The sequence below is a fragment of the Atheta coriaria genome, unplaced genomic scaffold (genome assembly GCF_025399875.1).
Source record: "Atheta coriaria isolate IRGN ID8LTWV9N9 unplaced genomic scaffold, Caltech_Dcor_3.1 hic_scaffold_8_pilon, whole genome shotgun sequence".
NCBI classification, from domain to species: domain Eukaryota; kingdom Metazoa; phylum Arthropoda; class Insecta; order Coleoptera; family Staphylinidae; genus Dalotia; species Dalotia coriaria.
Genome location: NW_027045450.1, coordinates 3573814 through 3601107, shown reverse-complemented (window position 1 = coordinate 3601107; position 27294 = coordinate 3573814). Strand labels below are relative to the sequence as shown.

The window sequence follows — 27294 nt, the reverse complement described above, 5'->3', positions numbered from 1 at the left end:
AATCAAATTCATTCATAAGCGTAACCAAATATTGCTATTAATGCATTAACACAAATGCATGGCAGAAATGCAATCATCAGCAATCCGTTATCACATGCGTAAAAGCTGTGTATCTTTCCGAAATTTTAATCTTTTAGGAAGTACCCTGAAATGCCAATTAAAAATGGTTGTTTTTGCCAATTTTCGAAAGAAGAATTTTGACTATCTCATTGTCATATGATAGTAAATGAGTCTCTGCGTACCTTCGTATAAAAAATTGATTTCTTGTTCAGTTTAAAACAAAATCCAATAGCAACTGCCGTTGTCTGAAGATATTCTATTTAACAAATAAAAATGCGTTCAACTAAATTATTTTAAATTTCTACTTGATAGAGCATTTTTCAGTATTTTATAATCTATAATTTTCTGGTTGCTATCTCTTTTAGTTTGGCCATTTTTTCTTATGAATTAAAATTTCATTTCTTAAATTTCTAATTTAAGCAGCTTATTTTATAGAAAATTTTCCGTAGATTAAGACTCTGCGATTTTTTTCTATCTCCTTTAGTTTACGAGATATTCGCAATAGACCTAATTCACATTTTGTGAGTTTCTAAAGGCCATGTTATAGTTTAAGAGACGCTCTACATGTTAATTGACAATATGAACTAAGTGGAAACATTAATTATTGATTATAATAGTTTAAATTGTGGGACTAGTATCTGTCGCATTCATAGATGGCACTAGGTTGCACTAAAAATCGTAAAATCGAGTTATACGGCTTATTTTTATATTTATCGACAAACGTGGCCACGAGAATAGTTTTCTTATCGCATGTGTACCGCGCGCTGTCTCCTAGCGCCGCATCAACTTGCTGCATGCAGCAAAATCTAGTTTAGTTTAGATCACAGGTAATGTGCATATTGCAAATTCGCGCGCAAGGTCGCGTGCCGTCGACGCGCCGCTTTTGCGCACCTCTTGCTTTCTTATCATATACGTCCCGTCGTTGTATACGCAGTTTTGGCATGCACTATCGGTGGATTGCAGCCAGTTTCGTGCCGGTCGCTGGTTATTTCGGTTGTGTTTTGAGAGACTTATATCGTTTATTCCTGTTATATACGAAGATCAATCGACTATTTATTTGTACTTTGCGACTATAGTAATTTGCTTAATGTTCGGACATGCCGGTTTTTGATCGCGTTTGTTATGTATATTACAAGTCACGTGATAGTGGTGATAACATTCTTCACTCGGCGTTGTGTTTGGTGTCAGTTACTAAATTAATCGTATATATACCTATATATATCACCACCATGTCGATTCTCATCACTAAGAAAGATTCATCAGGCTCGTGTATGTATTTTTTTAACTAAACAGCAAAAATTGTTTGTTTTGTGTTGATTGTTAATTATAACATATTTCAATTGTATGAATTATTTTGGTTTAATTTATGTTTTCGTTTAGTTACAGCACTCGTTGTGCCTGGCAGTCCGATAAGCTGTACACTGGTAAGTTTATAATTCAATTATATTTTTTGGTCAAATATGCATTTGCTGTTTATAAACAAGTTTTCTATTTATCACGTACTACCTACCTGCATTGAAATTTATTGCGAGAAAATTCCGTAACGCGAGCTATGATGATAGTTGTGTGTATACGCATATACGCAATAGTACTCGTTGCGCTAGGAATTGTAGTTTGTTTTATTATAACACGCGAACTCGGCCTTAAACTGAGCTCGGAATAATTTTCCCAGATGCGGAATTTAATTCTTTATCACGTACTACCTACCTGTGACACAATTTAGACGACCGGTACGGTCGGACATAATTAGGAGATATTCGCCATTCAAAAAAGGGCAAAAAAAATTGCACTTTTTGTCACGTTTCTGGTCCTTTTATTCCACGAGATTAAATTATTTTAAATTCTTATCTAATGCAGAATTTACAAATCTTTTATAGCTTTCATCCGTTGGTCGCTATCGCTTTTAGTTTAAAAGTTATGCACTATTATCGTTTATCGACTCGAATATGTCAAGAACGTTGATTATTCCTTGTTTATTGAGTTATATTGCAATTAATCGCAATTGTGTAGTTGAGTTTTATTCGATTTACCGTAGCAGGGTGTCGATAGAAGTGACTTGTGTCACCTTACATGGATGAATGTATAACTGACTCCCATTTTTTCTTATGAATTAATATTTTATTTCCCAGGTTTCCAACTTAACAATCCTATCTTATAGAGAATAGTCCGTAGATTAAGACGCTGGGATCAGATCTTATTTATCTGTATTAGTTTACAAGATATTCGCGATTGAATAAAATGTGCAAAAATTGATAAATGTCACTTTTTAGTACTTTTGGTGGCGATTTTTGACCATTTACTGTTGGAAATATAATTATTTTATATTTTTATCTGATAGAGAATTTCCCAATCTTTCATAATCAGCAATTTCTTAGTTGCTATCTCGTTTAGTTTCAGAGATATGAATTATCAAAAATCGTCGAAAAAAAGCATCAAGCACCCCCCTTGGCAATTTTTTCTTAAGAAGAAAAATTTTATCTCCCAGATTTGCGCTATAACTAGCCTATCTTATAAAGAATAGTCCGTAGATTTAGACGCTGCGATCAGATCTTATTTATCTCTTTTAGTTTACAAGATATTCGCATTTGATTAAAATGGGCAAAAAATGAAAAATGTCACTTTTTAGCACATTTACTGGCGTTTTTCGACCTTTTACTGTAGGAAATATAATTATTTTATATTTTTATCTGATTGACAATTTTCCAATCTTTCATAATCAACAATTCGTTGGTAGCTATCTCTTTTAGTTTAAGAGATGTGAATTTTTGAAAATCGTCGTAAAAAAGTATCAAGCACCCCCCCTTGGCAATTTTTTCTTAAGAATTAAAATTTCATCTCTCAGATTTCCCTTTTAACTATCCTATCTGATAGAGAATAGTCCGTAGATTAAGACGCTGCGATCGGATCTTAATTATCTCTTTTAGTTTACGAGATATTCGCGATTGATTAAAATGGGCAAAAATTGATAAATGTCACTTTTTAGCACTTTTAGTCGCGTTTTTCGACCTTTTACTGTAGGAAATATAATTATTTTATATTTTTATCTGATAGACAATTTTCCAATCTTTCATAATCAACAATTCGTTGGTAGCTATCTCTTTTAGTTTAAGAGATATGAATTTTGAAAATCGTCGAAAAAAGTATCAAGCACCCCTTGGCAATTATTTTCTTAAGAATTAAAATTTCATCTCTCAGATTTCCCTTTTAACTATCCTATCTGATAGAGAATAGTCCGTAGATTAAGACGCTGCGATCGGATCTTAATTATCTCTTTTAGTTTACGAGATATTCGCGATTGATTAAAATGGGCAAAAATTGATAAATGTCACTTTTTAGCACTTTTAGTCGCGTTTTTCGACCTTTTACTGTAGGAAATATAATTATTTTATATTTTTATCTGATAGACAATTTTCCAATCTTTCATAATCAACAATTCGTTGGTAGCTATCTCTTTTAGTTTAAGAGATATGAATTTTTGAAAATCGTCGTAAAAAAGTATCAAGCACCCCCCCTTGGCAATTTTTTTCTTAAGAATTAAAATTTCATCTCTCAGATTTCCCTTTTAACTATCCTATCTGATAGAGAATAGTCCGTAGATTAAGACGCTGCGATCGGATCTTAATTATCTCTTTTAGTTTACGAGATATTCGCGATTGATTAAAATGGGCAAAAATTGATAAATGTCACTTTTTAGCACTTTTAGTCGCGTTTTTCGACCTTTTACTGTAGGAAATATAATTATTTTATATTTTTATCTGATAGACAATTTTCCAATCTTTCATAATCAACAATTCGTTGGTAGCTATCTCTTTTAGTTTAAGAGATATTAATTTTTGAAAATCGTCGAAAAAAAGTATCAAGCACCCCCCCTTGGCAATTTTTTTCTTAAGAATTAAAATTTCATCTCTCAGATTTCCCTTTTAACTATCCTATCTGATAGAGAATAGTCCGTAGATTAAGACGCTGCGATCGGATCTTAATTATCTCTTTTAGTTTACGAGATATTCGCGATTGATTAAAATGGGCAAAAATTGATAAATGTCACTTTTTAGCACTTTTAGTCGCGTTTTTCGACCTTTTACTGTAGGAAATATAATTATTTTATATTTTTATCTGATAGACAATTTTCCAATCTTTCATAATCAACAATTCGTTGGTAGCTATCTCTTTTAGTTTAAGAGATATTAATTTTTGAAAATCGTCGAAAAAAAGTATCAAGCACCCCCTTGGCAATTTTTTCTTAAGAATTAAAATTTCATCTCTCAGATTTCCCTTTTAACTATCCTATCTGATAGAGAATAGTCCGTAGATTAAGACGCTGCGATCGGATCTTAATTATCTCTTTTAGTTTACGAGATATTCGCGATTGATTAAAATGGGCAAAAATTGATAAATGTCACTTTTTAGCACTTTTAGTCGCGTTTTTCGACCTTTTACTGTAGGAAATATAATTATTTTATATTTTTATCTGATAGACAATTTTCCAATCTTTCATAATCAACAATTCGTTGGTAGCTATCTCTTTTAGTTTAAGAGATATGAATTTTGAAAATCGTCGAAAAAAAGTATCAAGCACCCCCCCTTGGCAATTTTTTTCTTAAGAATTAAAATTTCATCTCTCAGATTTCCCTTTTAACTATCCTATCTGATAGAGAATAGTCCGTAGATTAAGACGCTGCGATCGGATCTTAATTATCTCTTTTAGTTTACGAGATATTCGCGATTGATTAAAATAGGCAAAAATTGATAAATGTCACTTTTTAGCACTTTTAGTCGCGTTTTTCGACCTTTTACTGTAGGAAATATAATTATTTTATATTTTTATCTGATAGACAATTTTCCAATCTTTCATAATCAACAATTCGTTGGTAGCTATCTCTTTTAGTTTAAGAGATATGAATTTTGAAAATCGTCGAAAAAAGTATCAAGCACCCCCTTGGCAATTTTTTTCTTAAGAATTAAAATGTCATCTCACAGATTTCCTTTTTAACTATCCTATCTGATAGAGAATAGTCCGTAGATTAAGACGCTGCGATCGGATCTTAATTATCTCTTTTAGTTTACGAGATATTCGCGATTGATTAAAATAGACAAAAATTGATAAATGTCACTTTTTAGCACGTTTAGTCGCGTTTTTCGACCTTTTACTGTAGGAAATATAATTATTTTATATTTTTATCTGATAGACAATTTTCCAATCTTTCATAATCAACAATTCTTTGGTAGCTATCTCTTTTAGTTTAAGAGATATGAATTTTTGAAAATCGTCGTAAAAAAGTATCAAGCACCCCCCCTTGGCAATTTTTTTCTTAAGAATTAAAATGTCATCTCACAGATTTCCTTTTTAACTATCCTATCTGATAGAGAATAGTCCGTAGATTAAGACGCTGCGATCGGATCTTAATTATCTCTTTTAGTTTACGAGATATTCGCGATTGATTAAAATAGACCAAAATTGATAAATGTCACTTTTTAGCACTTTTAGTCGCGTTTTTCGACCTTTTACTGTTGGAAATATATTTATTTTATATTTTTTTATTTAATGATTTTTTTAAATGCAGAATTTAAGTCTATATCTCCATGTATCGAAATTTATTGCCAGAAAATTCCGTAACGCGATTTATATTGAAAGTTGTGTGTATACGCACTAGTACTCGTTGCGCTAGGAATTGTAGTTTTTTTTTTTTAGTATAACACGCGAACGCGGTGCTACAATAAGTATGGAATAACTTTCCCAGATGCAGATTTTGTGGTTTTTTGTATTTAGCGGGCGATTGCAATGTTGTAAGACAACAGGTGTTTCACCAAATTGTAGGTATTTTTGGTCGGCTAGTTTTGTGGTTTTTAGTATTTAGCGGGCGAACGCCATGTCGTAGGACAACCGTTCTTTGACCAAATTATAGATATTTAAATTCTTTTTAATTTTCATGTATAATTTGTTTCCCAAGGGATAAACCTACAAAAATGCCCTTTTTATATTTTCTGGTCGGCTAATTTTGGGGTTTTTAGTGTTTAGCGGGTGAACGCGATGTCGTAGGACAACCGTTCTTTCACCAAATTATAGATATTTAAATTCTTTTTAATTTTCATGTATAATTTGTGGGTATATCCCTCGGAAAGCGTACAAAATTGCCCTTTTTATGTTTGTCGGTCGGCTAATTTTGGGGTTTTTAGTGTTTAGCGGGCGAACGCAATGTCATAGGACAACCGCTTTTTCACCAAATTGTAGGTATTAAAATTCTTTTTAATTTTCATGTATAATTTGTGGGTTTATCCCTCGGAAAACCTACAAAAATACCCTTTTTGTGTTTTTTGGTCGTCGAATTTTTTGGTTTTTAGTGTTTAGCGGGCGAACGCCATGTCGTAGGACAACCGTTCTTTCACCAAATTATAGATATTTAAATTCTTAATAGTTTTCATGTATAAATTGTGGGTTTATCGCTTGGGAAACCTACAAAAATGCCCTTTTTGTGTTTTTTGGTCGTCGAATTTTTTGGTTTTTAGCGTTTAGCGGGTGAACGCGATGTCGTAGGACAACCGTTCTTTCACCAAATTATAGATATTTAAATTCTTTTTAATTTTCATGTATAATTTGTGGGTATATCCCTCGGAAAGCGTACAAAATTGCCCTTTTTATGTTTGTCGGTCGGCTAATTTTGGGGTTTTTAGTGTTTAGCGGGCGAACGCAATGTCATAGGACAACCGCTTTTTCACCAAATTGTAGGTATTAAAATTCTTTTTAATTTTCATGTATAATTTGTGGGTTTATCCCTCGGAAAACCTACAAAAATACCCTTTTTGTGTTTTTTGGTCGTCGAATTTTTTGGTTTTTAGTGTTTAGCGGGCGAACGCCATGTCGTAGGACAACCGTTCTTTCACCAAATTATAGATATTTAAATTCTTAATAGTTTTCATGTATAAATTGTGGGTTTATCGCTTGGGAAACCTACAAAAATGCCCTTTTTGTGTTTTTTGGTCGTCGAATTTTTTGGTTTTTAGCGTTTAGCGGGTGAACGCGATGTCGTAGGACAACCGTTCTTTCACCAAATTATCGATATTTAAATTCTTAATAGTTTTCATGTATAAATTGTGGGTTTATCGCTTGGGAAACCTACAAAAATGCCCTTTTTATATATTCCGGTCGGCTAATTTTGGGGTTTTTAGTATTTAGCGGGTGAACGCGATGTCGTAGGACAACCGTTCTTTCACCAAATTATAGATATTTAAATTCTTTTTAATTTTCATGTATAATTTATGGGTATATCCCTCGGAAAACCTACAAAAATACCCTTTTTGTGTTTTTTGGTCGTCGAATTTTTTGGTTTTTAGTGTTTAGCGGGCGAACGCCATGTCGTAGGACAACCGTTCTTTCACCAAATTATAGATATTTAAATTCTTTTTAATTTTCATGTATAATTTGTGGGTTTACCCTCGGGAAACCTACAAAAATGCCCTTTTTGTGTTTTTTGGTCGTCGAATTTTTTGGTTTTTAGCGTTTAGCGGGTGAACGCGATGTCGTAGGACAACCGCTCTTTCACCAAATTATCGATATTAAAATTCTTAATAGTTTTCATGTATAAATTGTGGGTTTATCGCTTGGGAAACCTACAAAAATGCCCTTTTTATATATTCCGGTCGGCTAATTTTGGGGTTTTTAGTGTTTAGCGGGTGAACGCGATGTCGTAGGACAACCGTTCTTTCACCAAATTATAGATATTTAAATTCTTTTTAATTTTCATGTATAATTTGTGGGTTTATCCCTCGTGAAACCTACAAAAATGCCCTTTTTGTGTTTATTGGTCGACTAATTTTGTGGTTTTTTTTGTTTTAGCCGGCGAACGCAATGTCGTGGAGCCGCCGTTCTTGCACTAAATTGTACGGTGCCTTGAATGGGAGTCACTTCTATCGCTACCTTCGCACAGTGCCCTAAATGGGAGCCTTAATGGATCCTGTAAGAATAATTAATTTAATTTCGGTATATGTATGTAATACCCTGTGGATGTGATAGGGTATAGGTTCTTACTTCTAGTAGTTAGAACAAGTGTGGTTAAATGATGTTGCTAGTTTATTAATGCAATGTGGTACAAAAAAAAATGAAACGTCTATGTCAAATGCTCTTCGAGAACTGTCCATCACTCGTAGGTCAAAACTGACCCTCAGCACTCATCCCTTCCAAACGTCATACCTCCATACCGAGTACATACTTGCCTTCTTTCGCCTTGGCAATTGCTTTTGTAGCTTCTTCGCGTAATTCACACCGTTTTTCTTCAAACTGTGTAGTCCACTCTGTTTCAATCAATTCTCTAATTCGCGTATCTTCCTTGATCCGCATGTCTACGCCTACAAGCAACTGAAACGGCGTCTTTCCAGTGCTCCTGCTCGCTGTGGCATTCAAAAATCTTTGCACTTTGTCCACGTGCTTGTACCAATCATCTGGATTTGGTGCTGTTAATTTAGTTAACAATGGTATAAGGGTTCGGTTTACCCTTTCTACCTGCCCGTTCCCTCTGGGAACTCCTGTCGTAATTAAAGAATGCTGTATATTCTCCTCGGTGCAATAGTCTTTGAAAGCGTTAGACGTAAACGCTGTTCCTCGATCAGAGATGATTCGTCTTGGATTCCCAAATACGGCAGCTTGCTTTGTTAATCTATCTAGTACTTCCGCTGTATCGGTAGATTTAGTAGGATAAAGCCACGTGAACTTGGTAAATGCATCCACCACTACAAAAATGTGTGCATATCTTTTCTTCGTAGAGGTCATTGGGCCCACATGGTCAATATGATAGGTATCCAATGGCTTGTCTCCTTTGTCTAATGGATTTAAATACCCTTCTTGCTTACCCAACTTCCTCTCAGCTAAGATGCAGTCTAAACAGTTGGCTATCACGTGCTCGACCTTTTCTCGCAGCCCCTTAAACCAGAAGTCTTGCTTGACAATTGCTTCGGTTTTTGTGACCCCAAAGTGGCCACGTTCGTGTGCCTGTCTGACTACCTGAGTCTGCATGCCTTTAGGTACTATAATTAACAAATCGTCTTTACACTGTTTGTACAAAATCTTATTCCTAATAACATACCCATCGGTCTGGCTGCACGTTACGGCATCTATAAGCTTACGGACATCATTGTCTTTATTCTGTGCACTTCTTAAACGTGCAATCAGCCCACCTTCACTCTCACTCACAAACATAGCGCTCGGTAATGAATTTCGACTTAACGCATCTACATGCTGCATACTTTTACCCGGTCTATGAAGTACCGAATACTTAAAATCACTTAAAAGCAAAGCCCATCGGGCTACACGTAAACATAAATCTTTCTTCTTCATTGTCATAGCGAATGCTTGACAATCGGTTACAATAGTAAATGGTATCGGCAACAAATACACTCTGAACTTAACTAATGCCTTTACAATAGCTAGTACTTCTAACTCGTAACTCGTATACTTAGACTCTGCAGGAGTCGTTTTTCCACTGGCATAATAGACCGGATGAAACTTCCCGTCATCTGGGTCAATTTGCATTAATATTGCCCCATACCCGTCAATAGACGCATCTGTGTGTAATTCCGTCTTAGCTCCTACTCTGTATAATTTTAACACAGGATCATTGGTAAGTGCTGACTTCAAGGCCTCGTAGGCGTCATTCTCATGGTTCCCAAAATGAAACATCTTTCCTTAACAAATCGGTTAATGGCTTAGCTATCTTTGAATAACCCCTAATAAACTTTCTAAAATACCCCGTGAGACCTAAGAAACTTTGAACCTTTTTAACAGATGTTGGTTTGGGAAAATTAGCAACGGCTTTACTTTTATGAGTGGACGGTTTTATGGTGTTTTTCGAAACAACATACCCTAAATACTCAATTTCTTTCATCAGAAAACGACATTTTTCCCAGTTTATTACCAACCCATATTGTTCTGCTCTTTCTATTACCATAAGTAAACGTTCCCATGCCTCCTTCAAATCTTTAGCTAGAATAATAATATCGTCCATATAAACTATGAGAATACCCATTTCTATAAGGCCCTTAAAAATTAAAGTAATATATTTTTGAAATACCATCGGGGAAATCTTTAAGCCAAATGGTAATTTTAAAAATTCATATTGTCCCGTCGGCGTGACAAAAGATGTATATTTACAACTGTCTTCATGCATTCTCACGTGGAAAAACCCGTTTCTTAAATCTATCGTTGTAAAATACATGAACCCTTGTAAAGCGTCCAAAATATCGTCAATCAACGGCAATGGAAAATGTGGACACTCAATGACGTCATTTAATTCGCGAAAATCAACGCACACTCTGATGGAGCCATCTTTTTTTCTCACCACTACTATAGGACTCGCGTATTCCGAATTAGACGGTCTTATTACCCCCTCATCGATCCACGTCTTCATTAAATCATCTACTTCTTTCTTTTCGCAAGGAGCCAACCTTCGCGGCCGTCTAACGATCGGCTTCTCGCTTTTTAAAACAATCTTAGCCGTCAAATCAACCTCTCGCGTCTTCTCTGGCTTATACCCGTTAATAATATCCCGCACGGCTTCTCGATAAGGCAAATCTTCGATATGCGATAAGTCCAACTCCTTGGTCTTATGTATGAGATTAATTCTATAAATATCGGGTGCATTTGCGTCAAACTCAATTTCATCTAACTTCAAAAATGTAACCTCCCCTCGTTTGACTCTAACCTCTACTTGGTCCAAAAAGTCAGTACCCAACAATAAACCATGGTTCGTCAACACTTTACTAGATACTACATGCAACGTTATCGGCAAATTTTGCCCATCAATATTTATTATCTTTGAAAACTCACCCCAAGTTTCATTGCCAGTGGATCCAACACCTGCAAACTCGATTCTGCGATTACCTAACGGTGGTGACCCTAATCTTACATACTCATCTGACCTGATAAACGTTAAATCACTACCTGTATCCACTAAAGCTACAAACTTAGAGTCATCTATTGACACTTCCTTGGTGTATTTCTTCATGTCGGGTCTTGAAATTACATATGCCTTATTTTTCTTGTCTGGGCACCGCGCCGCGATGTGCCCAAACTCGTTACAATTGAAACACTTTGCACCTTTTTCCTTATCAGGACACTCTGCACTCACGTGATCTTCACACCCACAATTAAAACACCTAAGTTTATCACCCTTTTCACCAGCTGCCCGCTTCTTCGGATGACCTCTTGCATCAGGCTTCCTCGTCTTATCGTCTTTCTTCTCCACGGGCTTCGGCTTCGTCTTCATGTCTCTTTTCATCGCTTCGTACTGTTTGAAGCGGTCCTTTAATTGCTGCAGCGTGTTAGCACCATACAGTGCACTTTTGTTGGTGACCTCATCAGGAATACCTTGAATAATATATTCAATTAAAGATCGTGTATCCACTGTTCCTTGCCCCGCAATTTCACGCATTGCGTACATATATTGTTGCAAGGTCTCGTCGGTCTTCTTCTTCCTTTGTGCCAGCTCTCGATGGATCTGCTGGTCGGTTACTTCGTCTTCAAACTCGTCTTTCAGAGCTTTTTTAAGTTTTGCCCACGTCTTAGCGCATCTTTCCTGGCGTACAAAAGCTAACGCTGAACCCGTTAACATCTTCTTCCCGAACGCGACTTTGTGTACGTCGGTCCAGCCACATACTTCTGCTAACTCTTCAAAATCTTCAATCCAGCGGGAGACATTCAGCAAGTCATCCCCACTGAACTTTTCTAGTGAGTTCTCGACGTCTTTTAAGAGCAATAACGTACGTCGGGGTCTGTTCAGCGCGGGTCTTCGAATTTGAGTTTCACGGTCTTCGTCGTTTTCGTCGTTGTTTTGAGGGTTTTGAGGAGTAACCACCTGGCCAGCCCTGGCGTCTTCCGGGACTCCTGTGAGTAGCTCCTCTTCTTCCTCCTCTTCTTCGTCTTCTTCTTCGTCGTTGTTGTCGTCGTTTTCTTCTTCGTCGTCTAGTGCGCCGTGCTCCCGTTCTAATCGTACCGCTGCCAATAACCGTTCAACAAGTTCGCGCTTTCTCCCTGATAACCTGAGGCGTCTTCCTCTGAGCTCAACTTTCAGCTCTGGTATGGTCATCTGGGCGACTTCTTCGTCGGTCAAACCCACTACTTCGTTGGCTACTTCGTTATCTGCCATTTTATTGCACTACACTGTCACAAAATAACTTTTTAACTTCACAACTGTAACTGTCACTCAAACTAGATCCTGGCACGAGCCCCCAAATTGTAATACCCTGTGGATGTGATAGGGTATAGGTTCTTACTTCTAGTAGTTAGAACAAGTGTGGTTAAATGATATTGCTAGTTTATTAATGCAATGTGGTACAAAAAAAAATGAAACGTCTATGTCAAATGCTCTTCGAGAACTGTCCATCACTCGTAGGTCAAAACTGACCCTCAGCACTCATCCCTTCCAAACGTCATACCTCCATACCGAGTACATACTTTTATTCTCTCCCTTATCATCTCTCTTGCACTCGTAAAATGACTGCGTAGCATCTTAAACTTAAGCTTAAAACTAAACGATGGCCTCTCCTTTTCGTGTACACTCTTTTCTTAAATCTTATTTCTGATATTACATGTATATTTCATTTACATAAATATTTTTCAGTTGTTGGATGAAGCATTGGCTGGCTTATCCTGAGATGTCTAAGTTTATCAATAAGGAGCAAGTGGAGAGGTTCCGGGGTACTGAGTGCGTATTGAGGATGATGTGTCCTTTACTGAAGATGGATGTGTCAACTGGACTAAAATACCAAGAACGTATGTTATATATTGGTAATTTATAATATTTTACATTTTACTATTCTGTTATTCAATCTGGTTTATAGTGTCCAAGAAGTTGAAGATTGGATTGCCGGTGTTGATGATGATTCCAAATACGATTGAATGAATTTACAACATTTTGAAGCTGATATTGATATAATTTTTATGTATTTTGTTAAAAGATATAAAAAGAACATTATCTAATTGCATATTATTATCCTGTTTTCATGCTTGTATTGTTAAAAATGTTGTATAAATTAAGAAATTGAGTTTGTTATTCTACATGTTTGAATAAAATTGTTGTTTTATATTTTGAACTATAAATTTTTATTGTGTTATTTGTCCCCAACGGAGAACATAGCTCACAACATTGTAACTCCTTTAATTAATCCATAAATCCCTTAAACTTTAATGGAAATACCACTGCTAGATATGAGAAATAGTTCAAAAATAATTTTATATTGTATCAATATTAATTTAAAAACGGTATTACTAGTGTCATCTATCCACGAGTAACTAAACTACGTCGCTATTCAAGAGATTTAGCCTACTGCACTTTCTGCGATCCTAATATTCAAAAGAATTTTGTGACTAATTTCAATGGATTTCTCGACAAAATTTCGAAAATTTAAATTGTCTATCAGAATTCGAAAACAGAATTTAAAAATTCCAACTTTTAATGTCGACCATAAAAAAGAGAAATCTTTTGCCATTTTTTTAATAAAATCTTTTCTTTAAAATTTTTTTGTGCTATTTTAATGATTTTTCAATAATGATGCCACCTTGTAGAGAATTTTTCAAGTATCAATACTATGTAGTTCTTAATTTTCTAGCCCTCATAGTTGTCGAGATCCTTCAGAATTTGAAAACCGAATTTACTGAATAAAGATTTTTAAACATTCATTTTACCCGCCATTACTATTTACCGCCTCTTTTATTTACATACCTCCTCACCCTTTCTGCGATCCGAATACCAAAACCTGAGTTTCGTCTGTTTCGAGTCCAAATTTTGTGTCATTTTGCCTTCCAAAGTCGACAAAATAAAGATTGAATATTAGGATCGCAGGAAGTTGAGGAGGCTGATAAAGTTTTGGCGGAAACTAGTAATGTGCTGCCTCTGGTGGCGACGGACCGAAGCTCAAAACGTTCGGTAGTTGTAGTTTCTAATTGATAGATGGCACTAGCATGCACTTTTCAAAATAAATGGTTTAAGGAATCGTTAAATATGAATATGTGATCAGGTAGAAATAACAGAAATAATTTTGATTAGAAAAACTTAAAAATATTCTTTATTAAAGAAAACACAGAAGCATAAATTTTGGGAGTCAATTTGTATAATAATCACAAAGGTTATTTAAGATAATGAACTTTAAAACTAACAATCTGATGCAAGAATGGTCCTTCTACGATGTCAGAGTCAGGTGCAAAATCCCTAAAACAAGCAAAAATTAGTCTTTTGAACAGAAAAATGAAATTTTGGGGGTCAATTTATGAGATAATCACAAAAGTTATTCCGGAAGATGATAAAGAAATTAATTACTTTCAATCTGATGCAAGAATGGTCCTTCTACGATGTCAGACTCAGGTGCAAAATCCCTAAAATCATCAAAAATTAGTCCTTCGAACATAATAATGCAATTTTAGGGGTCAATTTGTGAGATAATCACTAGAGTTATTTAGAAATATGATAAAGAAATTAATTACTTACAATCTGATGCAAAAATGGTCCTTCTACGATGTCAGACTCAGGTGCAAAATCCCTAAAACAAGCAAAAATTAGTCCTTCGAACAGAAAAAGGCAATTTTGGGGGTCAATTTGTGAGATAATCACTAGAGTTATTTAGGAATATGATAAAGAAATTAATTACTTACAATCTGATGCAGAAATGGTCCTTCTACGATGTCAGACTCAGGTGCAAAATCCCTAAAATCATCAAAAATTAGTCCTTCGAACATAAAAATGCAATTTTGGGGGTCAATTTGTGAGATAATCACTAGAGTTATTTAGGAATATGATAAAGAAATTAATTACTTACAATCTGATGCAAAAATGGTCCTTCTACGATGTCAGACTCAGGTGCAAAATCCCTAAAACCATCAAAAATTAGTCCTTCGAACATAAAAATGCAATTTTGGGGGTCAATTTGTGAGATAATCACAAAAGTTATTTAGGAATATGATAAAGGAATTAATTACTTACAATCTGCGGCAAGAATGGTCCTTCTACGATGTCAGACTCAGGTGCAAAATCCCTAAAACCAGCAAAAATTAGTCCTTCGAACATAAAAATGCAATTTTGGGGGTCAATTTGTGAGATAATGACAAAAGTTATTTAGGAATATGATAAAGGAATTAATTACTTACAATCTGATGCAAAAATGGTCCTTCTACGATGTCAGACTCAAGTGCAAAATCCCTAAAACCATCAAAAATTAGTCCTTCGAACAAAAAAATGCAATTTTGGGGGTCAATTTGTGAGATAATCAGAAAAGTCATTTAGGAATATGATAAAGGAATTAATTACTTACAATCTGCGGCAAGAATGGTCCTTCTACGATGTCAGACTCAGGTGCAAAATCCCTAAAACCATCAAAAATTAGTCCTTCGAACATAAAAATGCAATTTTGGTGGTCAATTTGTGAGATAATCACAAAAGGTATTTAGGAATATGATAAAGGAATTAATTACTTACAATCTGATGCAAGAATGGTCTTTCTACGATGTCAGATTCAAGTGCAAAATCACTAAAACCATCAAACATTAGTCCTTCGAACATAAAAATGCAATTTTGGGGGTCAATTTGTGAGATAATCACAAAAGTTATTTAGGAATATGATAAAGGAATTAATTACTTACAATCTGATGCAAGAATGGTCCTTCTACGATGTCAGACTCAGGTGCAAAATCCCTAAAACCATCAAAAATTAGTCCTTCGAACATAAAAATGCAATTTTGGGGGTCAATTTGTGAGATAATCACAAAAGTTATTTAGGAATATGATAAAGGAATTAATTACTTACAATCTGATGCAAGAATGGTCCTTCTACGATGTCAGACTCAGGTGCAAAATCCCTAAAACCATCAAAAATTAGTCCTTCGAACATAAAAATGCAATTTTGGGGGTCAATTTGTGAGATAATCACAAAAGTTATTTAGGAATATGATAAAGGAATTAATTACTTACAATCTGATGCAAGAATTGGTCCAATCTACGATGTCACGACTCAGACTCAGGTGCAAAATCCTAAAACCAGCAAAAATTAGTCTTTTGAACATAAAAATGCAATTTTGGGGGTCAATTTGTGAGATAATCACAAAAGTTATTTAGGAATATGATAAAGGAATTAATTACTTACAATCTGATGCAAGAATGGTCCTTCTACGATGTCAGACTCAAGTGCAAAATCCCTAAAACCATCAAACATTAGTCCTTCGAACATAAAAATGCAATGTTGGGGGTCAATTTGTGAGATAATCACAAAAGTTATTTAGGAATATGACAAAGGAATTAAATACTTACCATCTGATGCAAGAATGGTCCTTCTACGATGTCAGACTCAGGAGCAAAATCCCTAAAACCATCAAAAATTAGTCCTTCGATCATAAAAATGCAATTTTGGGGGTCAATTTGTGAGATAATCACTAAAGTTATTTAGGAATATGACAAAGGAATTAAATACTTACCATCTGATGCAAGAATGGTCCTTCTACGATGTCAGACTCAGGAGCAAAATCCCTAAAACCATCAAAAATTAGTCCTTCGATCATAAAAATGCAATTTTGGGGGTCAATTTGTGAGATAATCACTAAAGTTATTTAGGAATATAATAAAGGAATTAATTACTTACAATCTGATGCAAGAATGGTCCTTTTACGATGTCAGACTCAGGTGCAAAATCCCTAAAACCATCAAAAATTAGTCCTTCGAACATAAAAATGTAAATTTGGGGGTCAATTTGTGAGATAATCACAAAAGTTATTCAGGAAAATGATAAAGGAATTAATTACTTACAATCTGATGCAAGAATTGTCCTACTTCGATGTCAGACTCGGATGCAAAATCCCTAAAACCAGCAAAAATTAGTCCTTCGAACATAAAAATGCAATTTTGGGGGTCAATTTGTGAGATAATCACAAAAGTTATGCAGGAAAATGATAAAAGAATTATTTACTTACACTCTAATGAAAGAATGGTCCTTCTATGATGTCTGACTCAAGTGCAAAATCCCAAAAACCATCAAAAACTAGTCCTTCGAACATAAAAATGCAATTTTGGGAGTCAATTTGTGAGATAATGACAAATGTTAGGGCACCGTACGAGGGTAGCGGTAGAAGTGACTTCCATTCAGGGCACCGTAGGAGGGTAGCGTTAACGTTTATGTTAATGTTAATGCAGAACTACATGGTACGGCGAATACTGTAAAAAAACATAAGTTGTATTTCAATTCGTTACGGTGCAAATTCTTTTTTTTTTTTTTTAAATAAAATTGCCAATAGGGCTTAAGTCGTTAATGTTAGCAATTTTAGGGAAAAATTGGTTTTTAGACGCCAATAAGGCTCTAATATATAATTAATTATAATTATAAATATAATATAATTAAAATTTCATGGCTTAAATTCCCAAATTAAGTAGCTTTGATTTGGATTTGATTTGCAAATAGCTGAAGAAATGCGAGAACATACCTTAATGGAACATACCAATTTAGTAGAACCGATGAAATACGCGTATAATACAAAAAGAATACGACTATGATGGCCGACGGTGCATCACGCTTTACCTCTGAGTACGTACGAGTACAATCCGCGTGGTACGAACTCGACATATCAATCACGTACAATCGAAGAAGCATTTAGCAACTCAAGAATAATGAAGGAACTGTGCGTGCAGACGACAACAACGAGACTAACGTGGTACACAAGCCAACCGCGTAGCGATCGCACAAAAACTGTACGAGATAAGAAAACATGTTTGTTTGTAAACACTGAGACTTACAGTGTGGTAGTGCAGAACATGAATAGAATTGTACTTTTACTATGCATGGAACTATTAATTTCCATTAAATTTTAAATCGGAAATTTAATTCTACATCGATTATTTTATTACCTTTTTTGATAACATTAATCGGTTAGATCCTATTTATAATTTTAGAGAACAACTTTTTTCTTCTTGACGTAATCGCCAAAAAATTCGTCCCAAAGAAATTCTCAGATAGTCAATTAGTTTAACGGATACAGGCTGTTTTCCACACCATGTTTATCTCGTGAATTAAAAATTCATTCCTTAAATTTATAATTTAACCAGCATATTTTATTGAAAATTTTCCGTAGAGTGAGACTCTGCGATTCGTTCCTTTCTATCTCCTTTAGTATACGAAATATTCGCAAATGAAATAAATCGTCAAAATTTTTAAAAATTGCAATTTTGAGCACTTTCAGTTCGGAAAGATACACAGCTTTTGCGCATGTGATAACGGATTGCTGATGATTGCATTTCTGCCATGCATTTGTGTTAATGCATTAATAGCAATATTTGGTTACGCTTATGAATGAATTTGATTAAAACATACTTTTGGGTGAACGATTACAATTAATTTGCATTCAAAATTATCAATCAATTTGCAGATCAGCAACAATTAACGAGCAAAAATCAACATGCGATGCGCTTATCTGTGGAAACTGCTGATGTCCGTTGTGCAAATAATTTTGGTATAAAAGCTGAGAGCAAAGCACGGAATGGCACACTTCTGAGTTCATCAGAACGAGTCCAAGATGTGGTCCCAACTTCTCTTGTGCTGTCTTAGTAAGTATATTTCTCCTGTTTGTTAGAATAATTTTTTAACTGAATACGTCTATTTCCGAATAGTCGGCTTCGCCGCTGCCTCCCAAAATGGCTGGCAAAGCAATATGGAATACGAATACAAAGTGCAGGGTCGCACTTTCACTGCCCTGCCCGACATCGCCAACCAGTACGCCGGTATTGCGATGAAGGCCAAGCTCATCGTTCGCCCCGAAGGCGACGAGGTCCTCATGGCCAAGATCGCTAACGCCCAGTACGCCCAAGTTCACGCCAACCTTCCTGAAGGCTGGAAGAGCGACATCCCCGAGAGGCATCTGCAATACAAGCAGTTGCAACTCAGCGAGAAGCCTTTCCAGATCCTCCTCAAGAACGGCGTTGTTCGCGATGTCATCGTTGACCGTGACGTGCACAACTGGGAAGCCAACATCATCAAGGCCATCGTCAGCCAGGTTCAGCTCGACACCCAGGGTGAGAACGTGATCAAGGCTCACCTCAACCAGCTGCCCGAGGGTGATGACAACTCCGCCGTCTTCAAGACCATGGAGGACACCGTCACCGGCACCTACGAGACCCTTTATGACATCACCCCTCTGCCCGAGTATGTTCTGCAATCTCAACCCGAGCTTGTGCCCATGCCCGAACTCAAGAAGAACGGCGAGGTCATCGAGATCATTAAGACCAAGAACTTCAGCCGCTCCGAGGAGAACCTCGGCTACTACTACGGTCTGGGCGGTATGGGTCAGTTCGAGCCCAACACCAACCAGATGGGAGATTTCTTCCTCCGCTCCGCCATGTCCCGTGTGATCGTTACCGGTTCTCTCAAGCGTTTTACCATCCAGTCTGCTTCTACCACCAACAAGATCATCATTGCCCCCACCCTCAACTCTGAGCAGAAGGGTATGGTTGTTTCTCACTTGAATCTGACCCTCCGCGCCATGCAGCCCGCTTCCGGCAGCTTCGAGCAGCCTCAGCAGGGCCAGAAGCTCGGTTCTCTGACCTACACTTTCAACACCCCCTTCTCTGGCAACCACGAAGCCCGCCAGGGTGCCAAGCGCAGCCAGCAGGAGTACATGTACTCTTCTGAGGAAGATGACCAGCAGTACCGTCGCCAGCAGCACCGCCACCCCCGCTCTGTCCAGCAGTCCGAGGAATCCGTCGAGTCCCAAGAGCAGTGGGCTCAGGAGGAGGCTAAACTTAACCAGCCCCCTCAGTCCCCTCTTCTTCCCCTCTACATTGGTTACAAGGGCAAATCCATCAAGTCCGCTGACAAGATCAACGTTGTCGAGGCCGCCCACAAGCTCGCCCAGAAGATTGCCAAGGAGATCCAGCATCCCCAGGAAATCCAGAAGGAACAGACCCTTGCTTCCTACGTTATTCTTTCTTCCGTTGCCAAGATCATGAACGAGAAGGAGATGCAGCAGGTTACCGACAAACTGTACACCAAGGAACAGCGTGGCCAGCAGGCTGAAGCCTGGTACGCCTACCGCGACGCCATCGCCGAGGCCGGCACCGGTCCCGCTCTTCTCACCGTCCAGCAGTGGATTGACTCCAAGAAGATCCAGCACGAGGAAGCCGCTGAGGTCGTCGCTGTTATGGCTGATTCTGTCCGCCAGCCCACCGACAAGTACATCCGCGCTTTCTACCAGCTTGCCATCAAGAACGAGCAGGTTCAGCGCCAACACATCCTCAATGACACCGCCATCCTTTCCTTCACCCGTTTGGTCCGCAAGGTTATTGTCGACAAGTTGGTTGCCCACAACCAATACCCCGTCCACTCTTTCGGCTCTTTCCGCACCCAGGAAGGCCAGCAGTTTGTTGCCCAAGAACTGATCCCCCATCTTAAGGATCAGCTTCACCAGGCCGTCAAGGAGGCTGACTCCCACAAGGTTCTCGTTTACATCCGCGCTCTCGGCAACGTCGCTCACAAGGAGATCCTCGCTGTCTTCGAACCCTACCTTGAGGGTGAGAAACAATGCTCTCAGTTCCAGCGCATGCAGATGGTGCTCGCTCTTGACAAACTTGTCAAGACCCACCCCAAGGTCGCTCGCTCCGTCTTGTACAAGATCTACCAGAACGCTGGTGAGGAACAGTACGTTCGTGTCGCCGCTGTCTACCAGCTGATGCGCACCGCTCCCCCCGCGTCCATGCTTCAACGCATGGCTGAGTACACCAACATCGACACTGACGAGCAGGTCAACGCTGCCGTCAAGGCCACCATTGAGACCGCTGCCCAGCTTGAAGGTGCTGAGTTTGAGGAGCTCGCCTCCAACGCTCGCGCCGCCCAGCCCCTGCTCACCAAGAACACCTATGGCATCCAGTACAGCCAGAACTTCCTCCGCTCCTTCGTCGCCAAAGAGATGAACCTCTTCTACAAGCAGACCGCTCAGATCTACGGCAGCCACGACTCTGTCATGCCCAAGGGCTTCAAATACGCTCTTCGCGCCGGTCTTGGTGGCGCCCGCCGCCAGCTCATCAACGTCCAAGGCATGGTCTCTTCCGTTGAGGAGCTCACCAACGTCTTCCAGCGTCAGTCCCACCAATACCAGAAGCACCAGGAGCAGCAGCAGCAAGGCTTCCAGCAGGCTAAGCAGCAGAAGTGGTCCGCTGAGTACATCGCCGAGAAACTGAACATCAAGAACCCCGAGCGCGAGCAACTGGAGGCTGACCTCCTGGTCCAGCTTGCCGGTGGCGTCACCCGCTACTTCGCCATCAACAACCAGACCATTGAGATGTTGCCCCAGCTTCTCCGCCAGGTCGAGGACATGCTCCGCGAAGGCGAGGACTTCCACTACACCAAGTACATTAACCGCAACGACGTTGCCATCAGCTTCCCCACTGAAATGGCTCTGCCCTTCGTTTACACTCTTGACGCTCCTACCCTTCTGCACTTCCAGGGCAAGATCCGCGCCACCGCCGAGCCCAAGATGTCCAACGGACAAGCTATCCGCATGCCCGAGACCATCACCGCTCACGCCGAAATCCGCGCTCTTGTGTCCGCTCGTCTTCAGGCTAAGATCGGCTTTGTCACTCCTTCGACCACCAGCAATACATTGCCGGTTACGACAAGAATGTGCAGATCAACCTGCCCATCAAGTCCCAGTACGAAATCGATCTGAAGACTCAGCAGGTTCAGGCTCAGTTCCAGCCCATTGAGCAAGACAAGAACGTCCAGGTGTTCCACTACAGCTCCTGGCCTTACACCGCTAAGCACGACATCCTCTCTCTGGAACCTGTCGCCCAGGGCCCTCACACCAAGATCATCTACGCCGAGCAGCAGCCCCAGAGCCAGTTCAACCAGCTCGTCGGTAAGCAGACCGGTATGGCTTTCCGCGTCCAGTACATCTCCGAGCAGAAGTTCGCTGACTCCATGTGGGCCTACGAACAGCTCCAGCGCCATAACGGCGATGCTATCGCTTTCCTCCTTGCTCCCCTCTACGACGAAACTATCCAGCACACCAAGGCTGAAGTAACCTACGATGCCCAGGAATCCTCCGCCCGCAAGGTGCAGATGCGTCTTGGCTACGAATCCGAGTACCAGCAAGAGCAGGGTCACGGTAACGCTGAGGTTTCTCAGTTCGCTCAGCTGCCCCGCGAGTCCAAGGCTCGTCAGCAGCAGTTCGCCAAGATTGCCTCCGCCGGCATCGCTTCCTCCACCGCTCGCGTCGTTGACCTGTCTGTCGAGTTTGACGGTCACAACAAGGCTGAATACGTTGCCACCGCTGCCATCGCTTCTTCTCCCGTCGACGAGAAGGCCCGTGCCCTCTTCTACTACAAGAAGCACGCCGCCCAGCAGTCTTACGAAGTTGCTTTCTCCGCCAAGGCTCACATCCCCAACACCAACGGTCTTGACTACCAGTACGCCCTCCAGTTCGACCCTACCACCACCGCCCAGGCTGAGCTTGCCTTCGGTCAAGACCTCCAGTCTGCCACTAAGGTTCAGCTTCACGCTAAGCTCCAAAAGAGCGAAACCCGCAAGCAGTACCTTAAGAACTCCGAGCGCGCCCAGGAGTGCCACGAAGAGATGAAGCAGGGCAACAAGCAGCTGCCCGCCTGCGCCAACATGACCGCCGAGGCCAACCTTCTTGACCGCGTCAACGTGCACGTGCAAGTTGAGCATCTCTCCGCCAAGGCCCGCAACGCCACCCAGAAGATCTACAACGCTCTTCGCGCTTACGGCTACTACAACCTTGACGAGAACACTGTTGATCCCCAGACCAACGAGAAGGACAACCAAATGACCATCCAGGCCCGTTTCGAGCCCGACTTTGAGGCTGTCAACGTAACTATCCGCACCCACAAGATGGAGTCTCACTTTGACCAAATCCGCGTCAACCAGTGGGCTAAGCAAGTCTTTGGATTCCACCCCGTTTTCCGCATGACCGACCGCGTGATGTCTGAGGCTCTTGAGCTCGACACCTACCGTCCCATCTGCGTCGTTGACCAGACCGCCGCCAACACCTTCGACAACAAGACCTACCGCGCCGACCTCGGCAATGCCTGGACCGTGATGATGCAGTACGTTCCCCAGTTCGCTCGCGCCAGCCGCCACCAGGAACGTTACTCCCAGCAGCAGGAGGAGCAGCAACTCGAACAGTACTCCGTTCTTGTTCGCGATGCCTCCAACGGCCAGCAGAAGGAAGTTAAGATGACCATCCGCACCCTCACACCGAGGGCCAGACCATCGAGATTGATCTTAAGCCCCAGGGTCAGTGCGGTGACAACAAGCAATGCGCCAAGGTCGTTTACAACGGCCAGGAGATCCAGTACGACAACAAGAAGGTTCGCGACATCATGCACGGCCTTGTCAAGGTCTACGCTCTTCCCGACGGTGACGTCAAGATTGAGGTCCGTCAGGCCTACTACATCATCTATGATGGCGAGCGCGTCAAGCTCACCGCCACCCACGACAAGCTCCGCGGCTCCGTCCGTGGTCTCTGCGGTACCTACACCGGCGAATACGCCACCGACTTCCTTGCCCCCGAATACTGCATCTACGAGAACGAGGATGCCTTCGTCGCCGCCTACCAGGTTGAGCAAGCCGAGGGTCGCCAAGGTCGCTACAACTACAAGCAGCAGGGCAAGCAAAGCCAAACTGAGTGCGTAAAGCCCGAGATCCAGTACGCCAATGTCATCTCCGAGCAGGATGCCGGTCGCGCCCACCAGCAATACCACAGCCGCCAGCAGCAGCAGTGGCAACAGCATCACGGCAAGAACGCCCACGCCCGTGGTCAGAACGGTGATGGCCAGGAGTGCCTTACCCACCAGACTCAGTACAAGGTGATCGAGAGCGACGATGAAATCTGCTTCACCATCCGCCCCCAGCCTGTGTGCCGCAAGCACTGCAACGTCGAGCGCATGTCCACCAAGAAGGTGCCCGTGCACTGCGTCGCCAAGTCTTCCGTCTCCAAGCTGTGGAAGCAGCAGATCGAGAACGGCGCCAGCCCCGACTTCTCCCACAAGTCCGTCTCCAAGGACATTTCCATGGAGATCCAGACCTCTTGCACCCGCTATTAAACATTTAGATGGGTGAGGGGAGAAACTTCTCAAAACCACCACCTTGAATTCTAGAACTCTTTAAATTACAAGCATCCCAAAAATGTAAAAAAAAATAAAACAATTTAAAAAAAACATATTGAATTTGTACAACCAAACAACCTATCTAAAATTTGCAGGACAACACATAAACTACACAGAGAAAATATTATATATCTTTATTCTGAATAACTATCGTATCAGACTACATATTTACATCAACAATGAACAAAATCAAAAACAAATATTTGCGTGTCGTGTCAATTTATAACTTCACACTTCATATGTTGTCATATTTTCAAATGCAACAAAGGAACGTATATCATTGGTAACTTTAGGGCCAAAAAAAGAGATGGATTTGTTTGGCAATATAAATATTATAATAATAATATGATGTTGGATATTTTCTGTTTATGCAACGCAAAGTAGATTCATATTATCTGTTGATAAGCTCGTTCACCAACTGACAATCGATTTATTACAAATGCCATGATTATGCCATATTTCAACAATTTGATGTATGTTTTTGCGTGCCAAAAATTCTCAGCGCCGATAAGGCACCAGAACCGGAACGTAAATAAGAACGCATCAATTTTCGAAAATATTTATGAAAAACAACGATACAACGTATAAATAAAGTACGATAATAAATTAAGAAAAAAAAACAGATCAAGTCACATCAACAACTTTCAATTACGCAACGCTAACAACAATTTAGCTAATTATCTCCACGTATCATCCGAAACAAGCATAATATTAAAAAATAAAAATAAAACAATAAATAAAGCTTTTCGTGAGAGAAGAAAATGCAGTAAGCTTTTCAAAGATCACAATTTGTCTTTTGTCTTTTACACCGGCGAATACTGTAGCGGCGAACGCGCCTGCGCACTACATGCATCCGCACGACTCAATGATCATCTTCGGAATGATCTTTTTGCTAATCGTCTTGTTCGTCTCGGAGAAGAGCAGCTCCAACGAACTATACTGTGTTGCCGCGCAGCACGGTTGTAATTCAATCGTCTGCGTCTTTGTCCGGTTTATGCCAAACATGGCTCTCTACAAACATAACCACACTTCATAAGCTTAAGTTTAAATATTGGTTTGTAGAGCTTACCCGTTGTATACTGTACAAATCTGATGGATACACTGTAAGGGACGCAGCGGTGCGACATGATCCCCTGCAGAAGTATGCGTTGAAACCCTTCGGTTCGATGATCCAATCATCCCATCCGATCTCCGCGAAGGAGATGTACACATTCTCACGACAGCACTCGTTTGATCCAGCGACGCAGTTGTGAGCATTGCGTTTAGGCCGACGCATTACAGGCACCGGAAGTTGGGGTGCATACGTCCTGATCATCAAAAAAGGTTTAAACGAAGGTTTGAATGAAATCGGTGATTTTTGCATATCCATTCCGCATGTTTTACATGCTACAGCGATTGCATGCGTTGGGGAATCTTGATACATCAACCAGTTTTTAATCACAGATGTCACATCCACTCTGATCCAACCCTCTACAAAAAAACTCCATGTAACCAAAGTTGTTGCTTCTTTAACTGTGCTTACCATCAAGATCGGTCTCCAAGATGGCGATGGGTTTGTTCTTTTGAAAGCTCTTGTTGCTATCCCAATGCGCGACCTCAGAAACCACAAAGGTTTGATTATGGGTATCCAGTACATCGGGCTCCTTGTAGAACCACAACTCGACGCTGCTCACATCTGAAGCGGCAATATCGTTGGGCATTTGGAACGGCACACAAGCGGACGGGTTACGAATCTTTCGGACGCACTTTGCCTCGTCTGTGATTAAAAAAAAAACAACAACATAGTATTATCGGACCCCGAGGCTATCTAAGAAATTCCGAACTATGATCGGTCACAATCAGAACCGGACTTGGTGCGTGGACCAAAAACTCGTTAAATGTTTTACACCCACCTTCAAAGGGCAGGATGATTGCCTCTGTGGTCTTTCCGTAGAAATCATCCGAGTAGTGTCTGTATAGAATATCATTGATGTCCAATGTGGGTCTTTGTGGGACGAGGTTTTCTTCCTCTACAGGCTGCGGCAATTGAGCCATCGAAGATGGTTTCTCCTTCAATCTTAATTTGGTCAAAATTTGATTCTTGATGTATTCAATACGCAGTGCTGTAATCTCCAAAGCTGTGATGCTGTGATGGTCCACTTCCTTGATGGCGTTCTGTTCATCCGGAAAGTCATCCGCGGTTGTTTCCACTTGATAACGTTTTGAGCAACCCGTACAGGTGCTGTGTGGTAAATTGACCACCTGCGGTAGGTTTGAATCGAAGAAAGCACCGAGGACACTTCGCAGGTGACGATGATCGTTACCACCCGAACAGGCGGCAATCGCCAAGAGGAGGACCAGCAGCGTGGGCGCAAGTTGAATGTTAGACATTTTAATGCTGGTGGTAGCAAGTGATTTGTGCTCGATGCACGGCAGTGATCGCTGGAATAAGTGTCCGACAAACGCGCTGTCCCCACCAGTAGTCGAGTGACAGGCGGTTGATGATGGATCCGAACATCTCGGTGCTGGATGATTGAACTGAACCTTGAACCTGTATCTCTATCGGAACTAGAGTAATACACGGCGGACGAATTTCAGGCCGGCGTCGCGTGAATCGCGTGAATCGAATTTCCGATTTTACTACGCAGAAACCGAATTTTGACAAGCAAAAACTTTATCTCAAGTCAGTCACGCAGTCACGAAACGAAATCGGAATGTGAGTTTCGCCATTCATTCTAGTACTTTAATTAATTCTATAATTATATAATTAATTAAGGCACGCGCGTTGAATTTGTTTGTTAATTGTATAAAATAAAATAAAAAGACACTAAATTTGCACAGTCAATAATTGACCTCAAAAACATACAAAACCAATCGCCCAAAAGTTGTAAACAAACCTGAAGCATATGTTTACGAGTCGCGTGGCTCCTGGAAGTGACCCTCTCAAATTCTTCGCTGGCGAGTGTTATCGGTTGAGTTATTTCCAGTATTGAAATTCAATTATCAGTATTCAGCGCCACGAGGCGATAAGAATTCCAAAAGTGCGGAATTTGCCTCCCAAGTTAAATATAAACAAGAAGCACTCGCACATAACGTAAAACTCCCATTGCTAAATTTAATT

At 40.1% G+C, this 27294-nt stretch overlaps 2 protein-coding genes and 2 long non-coding RNA genes across 6 annotated transcripts; 2 read left to right on the top strand and 2 right to left on the bottom strand.

Annotated features, from left to right (window-relative positions):
- Positions 1–797: 797 nt before the first annotated feature.
- Positions 798–13130, top strand: LOC135797802 (uncharacterized). Of its 2 annotated transcripts, none has more exons than XR_010549633.1 (5): positions 798–887; positions 1441–1484; positions 7892–8011; positions 12666–12817; positions 12886–13130. It is a non-coding gene; the product is annotated as an uncharacterized lncRNA (long non-coding RNA). The 2 variants fall into 2 exon arrangements; XR_010549632.1 differs by having other exon boundaries at positions 824–1329.
- A 950-nt stretch (positions 13131–14080) lies between these two features.
- LOC135797801 (uncharacterized) lies at positions 14081–17703 on the bottom strand. Of its 2 annotated transcripts, XR_010549630.1 has the most exons (17): positions 17504–17703; positions 17139–17237; positions 16997–17070; positions 16833–16884; positions 16669–16720; positions 16177–16228; positions 15841–15892; positions 15677–15728; positions 15513–15586; positions 15349–15400; positions 15185–15236; positions 15021–15072; positions 14857–14908; positions 14693–14744; positions 14529–14580; positions 14361–14416; positions 14081–14252 (listed from the first exon to the last, which is right to left on the bottom strand). It is a non-coding gene; the product is annotated as an uncharacterized lncRNA (long non-coding RNA). The 2 variants fall into 2 exon arrangements; XR_010549631.1 differs by lacking the exons at positions 15677–15728; positions 15841–15892; positions 16177–16228 and adding an exon at positions 16505–16556 and having other exon boundaries at positions 15513–15564; positions 16997–17237.
- Positions 17704–18518: 815 nt separating this feature from the next.
- On the top strand, positions 18519–24814 carry LOC135797799 (vitellogenin-like). Its single transcript, XM_065310318.1, is given in 4 exon segments — positions 18519–18620; positions 18684–21647; positions 21650–23275; positions 23278–24814. Coding segments are annotated over 4 exon segments (5475 nt in total). The 5' UTR covers positions 18519–18589; the 3' UTR covers positions 24132–24814.
- On the bottom strand, positions 24742–26782 carry LOC135797800 (growth/differentiation factor 8-like). Its single transcript, XM_065310319.1, has 4 exons — positions 26087–26782; positions 25717–25950; positions 25264–25664; positions 24742–25205 (listed from the first exon to the last, which is right to left on the bottom strand). Exons 1-4 carry the CDS (start codon positions 26562–26564, stop codon positions 25038–25040), a joined length of 1281 nt encoding a protein of 426 aa, XP_065166391.1. The 5' UTR covers positions 26565–26782; the 3' UTR covers positions 24742–25037.
- Positions 26783–27294: the final 512 nt, after the last annotated feature.

Bases quoted from the DNA above. Each gene is read 5' to 3' on its own strand.
- LOC135797800 (XM_065310319.1), bottom strand. From the start codon at position 26,564: ATGTCTAACATTCAACTTGCGCCCACGCTGCTGGTCCTCCTCTTGGCG. The intron at 25,665-25,716 runs GTAAGCACAGTT...GTTTTTTTGTAG, and splicing joins CTTGGAGACCGATCTTGATG to AGGGTTGGATCAGAGTGGAT. The intron at 25,206-25,263 runs GTAAGCTCTACA...TTATGTTTGTAG, and splicing joins ATTTGTACAGTATACAACGG to AGAGCCATGTTTGGCATAAA.